The 13153-nt window shown below is 32.5% G+C and overlaps 1 protein-coding gene across 1 annotated transcript; it reads left to right on the top strand.

Moving 5' to 3' along the window:
• Positions 1–3549: 3549 nt before the first annotated feature.
• On the top strand, positions 3550–6238 carry LOC123213919 (50S ribosomal protein L15-like). The gene is made up of 4 exons (XM_044633549.1): positions 3550–4043; positions 5330–5413; positions 5498–5587; positions 5843–6238. The coding sequence occupies exons 1-4, from the start codon at positions 3759–3761 to the stop codon at positions 6224–6226; spliced, it is 843 nt and encodes a 280-aa protein (XP_044489484.1). The 5' UTR covers positions 3550–3758; the 3' UTR covers positions 6227–6238.
• Positions 6239–13153: the final 6915 nt, after the last annotated feature.

Here is a 13153-nt window from a genome sequence, read left to right as displayed (position 1 = left end):
CCGTACTTAACTCTATTATGTACTTTTATACACTTATGAATTCTTAGGATTTCATGAAGATTTTGAGTGTTTGTCTTGTCAACTTGGTAAACATCCTACTTTACCTTTCAATAAAAGTGATTTTATTGTTTCTTCACTCTTTAATCTTGTACACTCTGATATTTGAGATCATGCACTATCACAACTATGGGAGGTTCAAAATATTTTGTTATATTTTTGGATGATTATTCTCATTGTTACTTGGATTTATCTTTTACATGGTTGATCTCACCTATTTTATATCTATAAAGAGTTTGTTAACATAATCAAAACTCAATTTTCTAGAAACAGAAAAATTTTTCGCTATAAAAATACCATTGAATACGTAGACACTCAATTATTCACTCTTCTAAAAGAACATGAAACTCTACTCAAATACTTTTGCCCAGGTATATCTTAACAAGATGGTCAAGTCGAGCAAAAACATAGACATATCCTTGAAACCATTCATGCTCTTCTTGTTAATTTATCCGTTCCAAGGTTACAAGTTATGGTCAAGGGCATAATTTAATAGTATATGATATAACATCAATAATACTAATATTGTCAATTCATTCAATGCACTTGTTGAGAACATTTGAGGATTGTTGATTACAATGTTTGCTAAGTTCATTAATAGCTCTCTACATATATGGTTCTACAAAAAGAATGAATAATTATTGTAAGCATATAAACTAATATTATTCTTCATAATATGTTTTCATTAACTTTTAATTATTCATTATGCTAACAATTTAAATGGCATTCAAACGGTGAATTGCTTATACAAATCAACTAACTCATTCGGTTGAGAACAAGATCATAAGTCATGTTTAGAAATCAACAAATATAGTTGTTAATCCAATCAATATACACCAATACTAGGTTCTTAGCAGTGTTCAAAAGATGATATTAGTGGATTTAACAAAGTGTACTTGTTCATGTTAGAAATTCTAACTTTCATAAATTCTTTGCACACATATCACCATAGTAGCAAGAGTAATAAGCCTCTTTATATTTCTATCAATGGGTGCATCCATATTGCACCACCATAACCTATCAGACAATTTATGCCAAAAATTTTAATCCTCTAGGGATCAATCAAATTGGATTCATCCGAAGGAAACTCAAGTTATTCTTTCACCTATGATCAATAATTGGCAAACTAGACGTCTATTAAGTCATAACAAAGTTCTCTCTCTTGGGGAATATGTGTAACAATAGTATTGTAGTTGATGTCAACAACTTGGTTATACAAGTAAAGGTTTGTACAGTCTATTTTGGTGTGATATGAGAGATTTTTCAAATCAAACTAAAAAAAAAAAGTTTAAAATTTTTCAAACAAACCAAACTAAAAAAAATATTATTTGGTCCGATTTGAATTATGATTTAAACTTATTTAAATTATTCAATATATATGTATTATTTAATAAAATTAATTAAATTATAGTTTTCTAGAACGTTATATAAACATATAAAATTAATATGAAAGATATATACAATATATTTGTAAAGAAAATAATAAAATAAATATAAAAAAAACAAATATACACCTAATAGCTTACTGAAAAATTTTATCAACTATAATTACATATATTTATTTTAAAATATATATATAGTTCTTGGTTTGATTTAGTTTGAAATTTATCTAAACCATAACCCAAACAAAAAAATATTTTAAAAAAATTTATCAACCCAAACTAAACTGTAATTTTTAATCAGTTTGGTCTAGTTTAACAGTTTGAATCAAATTATGCACACTTCTACATACAAGACTAAATTGTAAGAGTCTCACATCAATTCTAAGTTTACATCATCTTGTGCTTCATGAAGAGGGATCGTAGGAATTCCCTATATATCGTGAAGTGATGTTGAGCATTTTTTTTGTTATTGTTGTTAATGTGTCTTATGCACAAACATTAACAATTATTGTTTTATGTCACGCATGTGATTATGATGTTAATGTGAAATCATGTAAACCAGTTGTAATATTATGAAACCTTAAGGAAGTTGCCCTAAAGAAATATACATAAAAGTCTAAAGCACCTCCTAACTTATTATTTTCTAATTATCAATGCCCAAAAGTTCAATGTGTAGGCAATACAATATAGCCATTTTAATAGTGTTTGGTGTCGTTCACTCCCTACGCTTGGCTTGGCTTGGCTCTAAAAACTGTCATCACGTTGCCATAACAAATCAATATCTCGATAATGAATTATGTCCATCAAGATGAGAAGATAATGCTCCATATTGTTCATATGTCTAAAACGAAGTATAGTAATGAGAGCAAACTTGAATGAGTTGAAACTAGATGTTAACACCATTTAACCTAAACTAAAACTATTCATCGAAGTTATCAAAGTTCGCCTTAACTATATATCATAGCAAAATGGATTGTGCTAGTTCTACCAAATCAAGACTCTTCTAACTCAAAAAACTTTTCAAAATATATAGTTCTAAAAAGTTTTTTGCGCTTTTTTGTCAAAAGTTGATCAAATCTTGGTCATCACATCTCAATGACACCTTATGGAAACTTGTGTTTAAAATAGTATAAAACTTAAAACCTTTTTGGTACATTTAAAATTTCAAGCTTTCTTTCGTGATTAAAAGTCAAATGCTACACCAAAAATTAAATGTAATTGATTAATTCCTCAAATATTTGCACATTAAAAAACATTATCACAAAAAATGAAACAAAAATTTGAACTAAACATGTTGATAAATACTTATTTGAAAAATATCAATTATTCCATTTACCTCCATATACGGAGATATATCACATAAATATAAAGTAAAATGATTAAACCCCACCTTTATATTCTCCCAATTCACATTATTCACGTATTGATTGCGAATCATGTGTACCAAAAAAAAAACATATGGATGTTCCATTTTCATACTCTATTTCACTATATATCTATTTTAACTTGATTAAATTACTAAAACATTGATAAAAATTAAGAAAATTACAGTCAATTCAAACTATTTCACAAAAAAAAAATATCAGAAACTAATCAACTTTGATTTTCATGGAATCTCTAATTTATTTGCACTAATAATTAAATCTTAACATTATAAGCAATAAATGATAAAGATGAACTATACACTAACCATTCCCCTTTTTTCTAGCAAGATGAACCGACAAAAAGTCTAAAATATCAATGAAAACATGATATGTGCAAAAAACCTACGTATGCAGATTGAGTATGCAAGTTTTCAAATGTTGAAAATGATTCTAAGGAACACATTTATATGAGTTAATTTTGTCCAAACCTAATGTATTGGGTATATTTGTATAATCTATGAAAAATTGGCTACCTTCATATATAACTTAATTAGATATTATAATTAATAAATAAAATTATGTGTATATATTTTTAATATTTAATAAAATATATAAATAATATATTATTATATAATTAAATAATTTTAAATTAAAAATTAAATAATATTTTATTAAATAAAGATGTATTATTTACGTAGGTAAAACTTTTTATAATAAATCACCCAATTCCTATTTTAATTGTGTGGAGGACGCTAATAGAAGGCGTAAAACTTCACACAACCCTGGTTTCCCAGTGAATGTTCTGAACTCAATCATCAAAACCCTAAAACCCTGGTCCGTCATTCGAAACACCAACAAAAATGATGAGAAGGATCTCTTCACTCCTCAACACCACTACAAAACTTTACTCAAACCCACAAACCCCGCTCCGATTCCACCCCATACTGTCCCTGCAATGCCCGAATTCGAGCCCAGACAAATTCTTTTCAAGCGAATTGTGATGGGGATTAGGCCTTATAGTCTTTTAAGTTTGAATGACTTGAGGGATAAAATACCCAGAAAGCAGAAGACCAGAAAGGTGAGAGGGATTGGGTCAGGGAAGGGCAAGACTGCTGGGAGAGGACACAAGAAGCAGAGTGCTAGAGGGAGCGTGAAGTTAGGGTTTGTCGGAGGACAAGCTCCAATGCGTCGTCGTTTGCCCAAAAGAGGATTCAAAAACCCTTTTAGCCTCGTCTTTCAGGTACCCTTTTACTTTTTATGATAAGTTCGTTACTGGAAGAGTGCGGTTAAAGATTGGATTTTTTTTTCCCCCTCTTTTGGTGGCTTGTGTCAAGTGTTTGATTTATTTTTATTTTTTTGGTTTTTTCGGTTTGGCTGCTGACAATTGTTTAATGTGAGAAAAGAAATCGTTTTGGTTATTCTACTTTTGTGGGGTTGAATTGACGTTACTGTGGTTGAATTGACGTAACTGTGAGTCTTTAAAAATAACTAAGCGGAATCGATAATGTTAGCTGAATGCACTCTGATTGTTTTGTGAATTACTGATTTGCATTTGGTTCATATTATATAGAAATAGTATATGTACCATCATTTCTTTGTTTTATAATCTAATTGATATCCTGCTATATTATATAGTTGAGGAATGTGTCTAGAGTTTTGTTTGATGATTTAGATGTCTTCTGTTGTTGAAGTTTGAAGTTTTTTTATTGCTTTCTGCCTTTTCCTGTTGCTGCTTCTTTTTCTTGTTAAAATATGAGGAGGAACGCCCGTCCCTCGTTTCTTTTTGTCTTCCTTGTTTCCTTGTATCTTTCCTGTCGCGAGGAAATATTTTTTCAAATGATCACTTTTTTCAAGAATGCAACATACTGTCAGTTTTTTTACTCTATATTGATTTGATAAATCAAGCTTCATCTTTTGTCTCCTGGGTTTGTGTTTGTTTACTTGTTTTTCCTTTAACATTTCTCTTATGTTATATATAACCACTTCTCTCCACTTTCCTTTTTTGTAAAAGTTCTATAATTGATCCTTTAATCTTCCACTGAATCCGCCCTTCATCAAATATTCGATTTCGTGAGGAAATCCACTCGAAATCTTCTAAAGAGATCCATTGTCAAGCTCCTGTAGTTATTGGCTGTCTCTATTCCAACATGAAGCCAACAATGACGGTGTCTGAAACTAATTGTGATTCCCTGGTGGATAATACCTTGGATGGTATATAAGTCCTGGAATGTTGGGTCTCTTTCTGTGGAAGTTTTGTTGTATCTTTCTCCTTCTACCCACATTAATACAATTGTCTTCCGTTTCCTACCCAAAACACATAAATATATAAAACCACATGTTGCTCTGTGTTTGTAAGGCAGTAATTGATGCTAGTAGTTGAGTGCTTATTATTATATTTTCCTTTTTCCTTAATTGAAGTACTCAACATTGCTATCCAGTGTATAATCTTCCTCATGTATGGAAGTTTTAAATGTCTCTCCTTTCTGTAAATTTACTCTACAATGACTTGCTTATTTTTTCTCTTAGCCAGTAGGGTTGGGAAAAAACGCATATCTAATAAATGCAGGGAAGATAGATTCTCATGAATTAATCACAATGAAAACTCTCAAGGTACGTTAACTTCTTGGGTTTTTTGATTTGATTTATTTCAATTATGTGTGCTTTGGTTCATACTGATTATCACTGTTTCAGTAGGATGCTGGAGCCATAGGAAAGCAGATAAAAGATGGAGTGCGACTGACGGGACGTGGAGCCGAAAAGATCAAATGGCCAATTCATCCGGAGGTAAATGTGTATCTTCTATTTCATTATCAGTGCATATTTGTTTCATAGTCATCAGCTAAAATGAGTTTGGGTTTACAAGTTGTTTAATTAACTTTCTATAGGCTGGTTTCCCCAAAAATTCCGCATTCATGATATTTGATTGACAAATTTCCAATTTCTGTTCATGATTTTACCATCATTAGCCATATTTGAATCACCTAATATGGAAATTTACTGCTTTTAACTCGGGAACACTCATGTAAATGGGGTTTGCAGGTGTCAAGGGTGACTGTTACAACAAGTTGGGTTTGCAAGCTTTGTTTAAGCCCGAGTGGTTTGAGAAGGAGGGGAGGTTGCTGCCAAGGCCTCCTCCTAAACCGAAAGATAAAGTTGATAGCATTGGCCACCTGCTTGCACCGACCAAACCTATTCCATTCTTCACCGAAGAGGGGGCAGCTGCCTCCCCATCAGCCTAGTTTGCAAATGATGAGTTTGTTGGCTCCAACTTTAGGATTTTGTATTTCCAGCACAGAAACTAAAACATCATCCGGGCAGATTTTGATTTCCAGGAATTACCTTTTCTTGTTTTCTTTCATAAATCATAACGAAATTTTTTCTTTAATTAATAGGCGTAAAATTCTTAAAATCTTTTATAAGTAATAAATTATTTTAAAGATATTATAAATCTTCTTTCTAATTATACTTGAGCAAAATCCCATATCACTATTGTAAAAGGGTGTAATCCCCAGTTAACTAATATAATCTAAAAGTAATTCAAATGGAAATTTCAAGCTGGTTGTTTGAAAAAGTAGATGTAGAAAGTTTGAGATAAAAAACTCTAAACACTCTAAATTTTTGTGTATTCTCTAAACTCTTATCCTTCATTTTATGCTTAGATTGTTTATTTGATTTTTATTTATGACATTTAGACTAAAAATTAAGTTTGGTAAATTTAGTGTTTAATTACCCCTTCTTTCTCCCTACCTCCTTTTTAAGATTAATTTACATTAGGGGTTTTTCAAAGTAAAAAAAGTGATTGAATGCCAAGACTATCCTAAGGTAACTAAGTGTAAACTTGTTACCTTGAATTTACGAATTATGCTAATTTATGTTGGGAGAATTTGAAAGCACAATGCACAAGAGAAGGGGAAGATAAGATTAGAAATTGGAGATTTGAAAAGATTAATGCAAAAAAGGTTTGTTCTTGAATATTATAAACAATGGGGTATGTGTGTTGAAGATTACATTAAAGAATTTGAGTTGTTAATGATTAGATGTTAATTGCAAGATCCCTAAGAACAAACTATTGTAAGATTCCAGAGAGAGGGTTGAACAAAGAAATTGCAAATATAGTGGAGCTATAACCTTTAGTGTTTTTGGAGGATGTAATTAAATTGGTTATAAATGTGGAAAAACAACTTAAGTGTGGAATGAACAGAAGTGTGACTCGACCCATTGATAATAAAGCAATCTCAAACTCTATGTTTGTGTCGAATACTACTAATTGAAATAAAGAAGGGATGGACAAAAACTAGTAAGTTGTTCGTATCTTCAACAAAGCGAAGGAAAAAAGTTGAAAAATCCAAACCTCTTAAAAGAGCTAGTCACATCAAGTGTCTTAAGTGTCTTGGCCTTGGGCATATTGCATTGAAATGTCCAAATAAGAGAGTGATGGCTATTTGAGAAACAAAAGGAGAGGTGGAGAGTGAAGATGAAACAACCATAGAAGAGAATGAGGATAATTACAAGCAAGAAAATATTGTGGAGTATGTGAATAAAGGTGAACTACTTGTAGTCTGTCAAGCCTTGACTTCTCTAGTAAAGATGTTACATAAAAACATATTTCATAGGAGGTGCACCAATAAAAAAAAGGTTTGTAGAGTAATTATTGATGGAGGGAGCTGTATTAATATTACATCCACTCCTCACCCATATAGGTTACAATGGTTGAATGATAATAAAGATGTTAGAGTTGGTGCCTTTTATGATAGGAAAATCATATAAAGATGAGGCGTTATGCAATGTAGTACTAATGAATGCAAGTCATTTGCTTTTGGGGAAACCATGGAAATATGATAGGATAGCAATACATGATGGGTTTTGAAATACTTACTCTTTCACAAAATATGGGAAAAACATCATTCTAGCACCACTTAGCCGATAAAAACTACAAAAGATCAATTTTTAGTGGAGAAAATGAAGATAGGTTGCTTGTTCGTAAGTAAAGGAGTAATCAAGGAAGGCTTACATGATGAGGAACCAGACTAAGGAATGAAGACAAAGGAGGTCAAAGAAAGATCCAAGGTAAGCGGGGCATTGTAAGGAAAAGGAAAATGAAGAGAAGGAATTTGGCCTACGAGAAAGCGACCAATAAAGAAAAGAAGCCAATTCAATTCATGTCGAGAGAATTAAATGTATCCACCACATTCAACGTGAGAGATTTGTCATTTTACATTGAGGATGCCAAAGAGTTGGATTTGTAGACAATTCCTATTCAACCTAGGGAAGATGATATATTCAATAAAAGACCAAGAACTTGTGATCCAATAATGAAGGACCATGATAAGAGTTTTGTAACCTCTCCTAACCATTGGGTGTGTTACAGAGAAATGACATGAGTTCCCCTATTTTAGAGGGCCCGGGGAATTTTTTTCTCTTTTTAATTATGCCCTGTAACAGTCCCAATTAACAATTCACACAAACCAGTCCTACCAACCAACTGGATTTTCATCAACTTAATCACAATTACTATAATAAGTACATAATAATAATCATTATAAAAATTATCACTCACAAAGACTTTATAACCAATTTTCAAAACTAGTCATATATATATATATATATATATATATTACATATACATCATAACATTTAAGTCAACAAAATTATGATTTCTTCCTCCCTTAGCCTCATGTCTCACTAGTGCTCCCCGGGAACCTTTGCTTCATTTCTTTACCTGTAAAATATTAAATTAAACAGAGTGAGCGACTATGGCTCAGTAAGAAAATCATACTCAATACTTAAAGCATTTTATACCAGTACTAATCTTTTTCTAATCTTTTCCATACTCAGCGTGTCTGAACTATTTACAACAAAATAATTGACACAGAACACGCATTTAACACATATCATAATTCTTTTCTTTCACACATTTATTCATTTCCTTACTATACAGATATGATTCACTCGTTATGATTTATACATGTATGAGTGTCATGCCATTTCTATTTTTTGATCGTATATCTTTCTCAACTCTTTATCAGCCACACAGGCTTGTATGCATAATTCTAATGCAAATGACTTTCATAAAATATTTACTAATTTGTTTCTCTCTCTTTCTCATTGACCGGTCTAGACTACATATGACAGTATTTGCAGTCACCATACAAAGTATAATTCTCTCTTACACGCATATTTTTTTTCTTTGCTGTCCACACAGTACAACTAATATTTTTCTTTTGCTGTCCACACAATACAGCTAATATTTTTCTTTGTTGTCTACACAGTACAACTGGTTGTCCACACAGTACAACTGATTATTTTCTTTGTTGTCTACACAGTACAGCTCGCGTGTAAGGATTGTAAGTATGTTTTCTGCTTTCCTGTATCATATGAGTCATTATAAAACAAAAAAATACTTGTTTTCCATTTTCTAAAAGCATGCATGACTTAGAAAATATTTTTCCTCTTTCTTTATTTTTTTTTCTAAATCATACATATGTTATGATTCCTCATGTATGCATATATAACCATAATATGAAATATGCTCATTCATTGTTTTCTCTTATTATTTTCATTCCTTATCAAACATCATATTCTCCTCTCATGCATCCATATATCTCATATATTTAATTAATTTCAAAATATACAATGTAGGCTTAATATAAGGGTTATCACACATTTTATGCACATAATTAAGCAAAATTAACCTATATCACATAAAATGACATTTTTGCCCTTATGGCCAAAATTACCTTTTTACCCTTATGGCCAAAAATTACATCTTGAATCCTAATGAATTTCTTTATCCTTTTAAGCATAAATCATCTTAATTCTAATACCTTACACACTTATATAAGTAAAGGTTATTTAAATAACCTAACTCAAATTTACTTCAAATATGTAAAGTATGAAATTCTTACCTTTTATTTGCTAAGTAGATGATTTAAGCTTATTCACCTTCTTTTCTTCTTTCTGACAACCTTAATCAACCAAAAATATGATCATCCATCAAAACCCTAAACTTGACATATCTTAAAAATTCAATTTCTTACCTTAGAACTGATCAGAATTGATAGATCTACACTTTTTATAACTGGAGGCACTGGAAATCAGGTGGTTTAGCTAGGTTTTTGGACAAATTTTGGTTAAGGGAAAAAGCTTAGCTAAAACCATGGAGTTCTCGGCAAAAATGAAAGAGAAAATGAATAGCATAAGTTTATAAGCCTTTTGGACCATTTTGCCCTTAACCTTTTCCATAAATTACTATTTTATCCTTAGCCAATTACCAAAAACCTTAGCACCACCATATAATTTCAAGTGTGCCCTTCAATTTTAATTCCTACTTTGTCCCTTGAATCTTTATAAAATGACCATTTTACCCCCTTTGAAAAATATTGCTCATTTAGTAGTTTTCTATAATTCTTTTGCAATTTCTTTACACAACAAGTTATAAAATCAACTCTAGAGGTAATTTTGGAAGTGGAGTTTACTGACACACCTGAATTTGGATGTTACATTTCTTCCCCCCTTAAAAGAATTTCCTCCTTGAAATTTAAACAAATAAGTTGGGAAATCTCTCTCTCATTTGTTGCTCAACCTCCCATATGGCTTCTTCCACCTTATGATTCCTCCATAATACTTTCACTAATGGAATTGTTTTATTTCGGAGCTCTTTTATTTTTCTGTCTAGTATCTGCACCGGTTGCTCCTCATAAGCTAAATCTTCTTTTAATTCCACATCATCTGATTTCAAGACATGTGAAGGATCGCTAATGTACTTTCTCAATAAAGAAATATGAAATACATTATGAACTCGATCCATACTAGGTGGAAGTGCAAGTTTATAAGCCACTTTGCCCACTCTTTCTAAAATTTCAAATGGGCTAATAAATCTTGGAGCAAGTTTTCCTTTTCTTCCAAATCTCATCACGTGCTTATAAGGGGCTACTTTCACAAAAACTTTGTCACCCGGTTGAAACTCTACTTCTTTCCTTTTCAAATCTGCATAGCTCTTTTGTCTGTCCTAAGCTTGCTTTAATCTAGTCTTGATAATCTTTATATCTTCAACCATCCTCTAGGTTAATTCAGGCCCAAGAACTTGACTCAAATCATCTCACTCTCCTATATCATCCCAATGTAATGGGGATCTACACTTTCATCCATAAAAAGCCTCATATGGTGCAATTTTAATGGTGGACTGATAACTATTATTATATGCAAATTCGATCAGTGGAATCATTTCATGCCAAGTCATTTTATAATCTAAACAACAGGCCCTCAACATATCCTCTAGTATTTGATTCACCCTTTCTGTTTGGCCATCTGTTTGAGGATGATATGTTGTGCTAAATGTCAGCCTAGTACCCAATGCTTTTTGTAAGCTACCCTAAAAAGCTGAAACAAATCTAGGGTCTCTATCTGACACAATAGTTTTGGGTACACTATGTAATCTCACAATCTCTCGCATATAAATCTGGGTCAGTTGATCTGAAGCAAAACTATCTTTTACTAGAATAAAATGGGCCGATTTAGTCAATCTATCTATAATCACCCATAATGCATTATAGCTTTTTTGTACTCGAGGTAGGCCAATGATGAAATCCATTGAAATATCTTCCCACTTCCATTCAGGAACACTAAGTGGGTGAAGCAAACCTGAAGGTCTCTGATGCTCGGCCTTGACCTGTTGACATACCAAGCACTTAGCTACATAGTCACTAATATCTTTCTTCATATTTATCCACCAATAAGTTTTCTTTAAATCCTGGTACATCTTTACTCCCCCAGGATGAGCAGTGTAAAGTGTATCATGTGCTTCACTTAAGATTTTCTTTCTCAACTCCAGATCTTGGGGAATACATACCCTGTTTCTGAACTTAAGCACTCCATCTATCATTTGAAACTCAGTTGTTTTCCCTTCGCATATCTGTTGACTTATTTTCTGGCACCATAAATCTTCTACTTGCTTCTCTTTTATTTCATTGAAGAGATTAGGGTGAATTTCCAATCTGGCCACTTGACTTCTTATCACCTCAATCTGTTTCCTCTGAAACTCTTTTTGTAACTCTATCTGAATGGTGGGGTGAGCTATGGCAATCTTTCTACTCAAGGCATCAGCTACCACATTTGCTTTACCCTGCTGATATTTAATATCACATTCATAATCTTTGACTAGCTCCAACCATCTCCTTTGTCTCATATTCAAGTCTTTCTGAGTGAAGAAATATTTTAGACTTTTATGGTCGGTGTAGATATTACATTTAACTCTATATAAATAATGCCTCCAAATTTTTAAAGCAAAAACCACTGCTGCTAACTCTAAATCATGGGTAGGGTAGTGTGTTTCATAATCTTTTAACTGTCGAGAGGCATACGCTATCACCTTACCCCTTTGCATCAGCACGGCTCCCAAGCCATTATGCGAGGCATCACAATAAATATCATAATCTACACCTTCCTCTGGTAATACTAAAATAGGAGCTGTAGTCAACCGTCTTTTTAGCTCTTGGAAACTCTTTTCACAATCATCAGTCCACATAAAATGAGTTCCTTGTCTGGTAAGAGCTGTAAGTGGCTTGGCCAACCGGGCAAAACCCTGTACAAATCTCCTGTAATAGCCAGCTAGCCCTAAAAAGCTTCTGATCTCTTTCACAGTCTTTGGCCTCGCCCATTCAAGTATTGTTTCCACTTTACTGGGGTCTACAGCTATACCTTCCTTAGTAACCACATGTCCCAAAAATACTACTCGATCCAACCAGAATTCACACTTAGAGAATTTGGCATACAATTTCTTTTCTCTCAATCTTTGTAGCACAAATCTCAAGTGTTCGACATGTTCTTCTTCTGATTTAGAATATATCAAGATATCATCAATAAATACCACCAGAAATTTGTCAAGGCAATCATGAAATACTCGATTCATTAAATCCATAAAGATTGCTGGAGCATTAGTCAATCCAAAGGGCATTACCACAAACTCGTAGTGCCCGTAGCGAGTCCGAAACTTGTCTTTGGAATATCTTGCTCTGCAATCCTCACCTGGTGATAACCTGACCTCAAGTTAATTTTGGAGAACACAAAAGCTCCTTTCAATTGATCAAATAAATCATCAATTCGAGGCAACGGGTATTTATTTTTCACTGTTAGTTTATTCAACTCCTTGTAATCTATGCACATACGAAGCGACCCATCTTTCTTTTTGACAAATAGTATGGGTGCTCCCCAAGGAGAGTGGCTAGGTCTAATAAAACCCTTATCTAAAAGTTCTTGTAACTGTTTCTTTAATTCTTGTAATTCAACTGGAGCCATTTGGTAAGGGGCTTTTGAAATTGGGGCTGAGTTAGGTTCTAACTCGATACTAAACTC

The sequence above is a fragment of the Mangifera indica genome, chromosome 1 (assembly GCF_011075055.1).
Source record: "Mangifera indica cultivar Alphonso chromosome 1, CATAS_Mindica_2.1, whole genome shotgun sequence".
Lineage (NCBI taxonomy): Eukaryota > Viridiplantae > Streptophyta > Magnoliopsida > Sapindales > Anacardiaceae > Mangifera > Mangifera indica.
The sequence above is the reverse complement of the archived record's forward strand: the minus strand, read 5'-3'. Positions and strand labels throughout refer to the sequence as shown.

Bases quoted from the DNA above. Each gene is read 5' to 3' on its own strand.
- LOC123213919 (XM_044633549.1), top strand. From the start codon at position 3,759: ATGCCCGAATTCGAGCCCAGACAAATTCTTTTCAAGCGAATTGTGATG. The intron at 4,044-5,329 runs GTACCCTTTTAC...TTTTTCTCTTAG, and splicing joins CTTTTAGCCTCGTCTTTCAG to CCAGTAGGGTTGGGAAAAAA. The intron at 5,414-5,497 runs GTACGTTAACTT...CTGTTTCAGTAG, and splicing joins TCACAATGAAAACTCTCAAG to GATGCTGGAGCCATAGGAAA.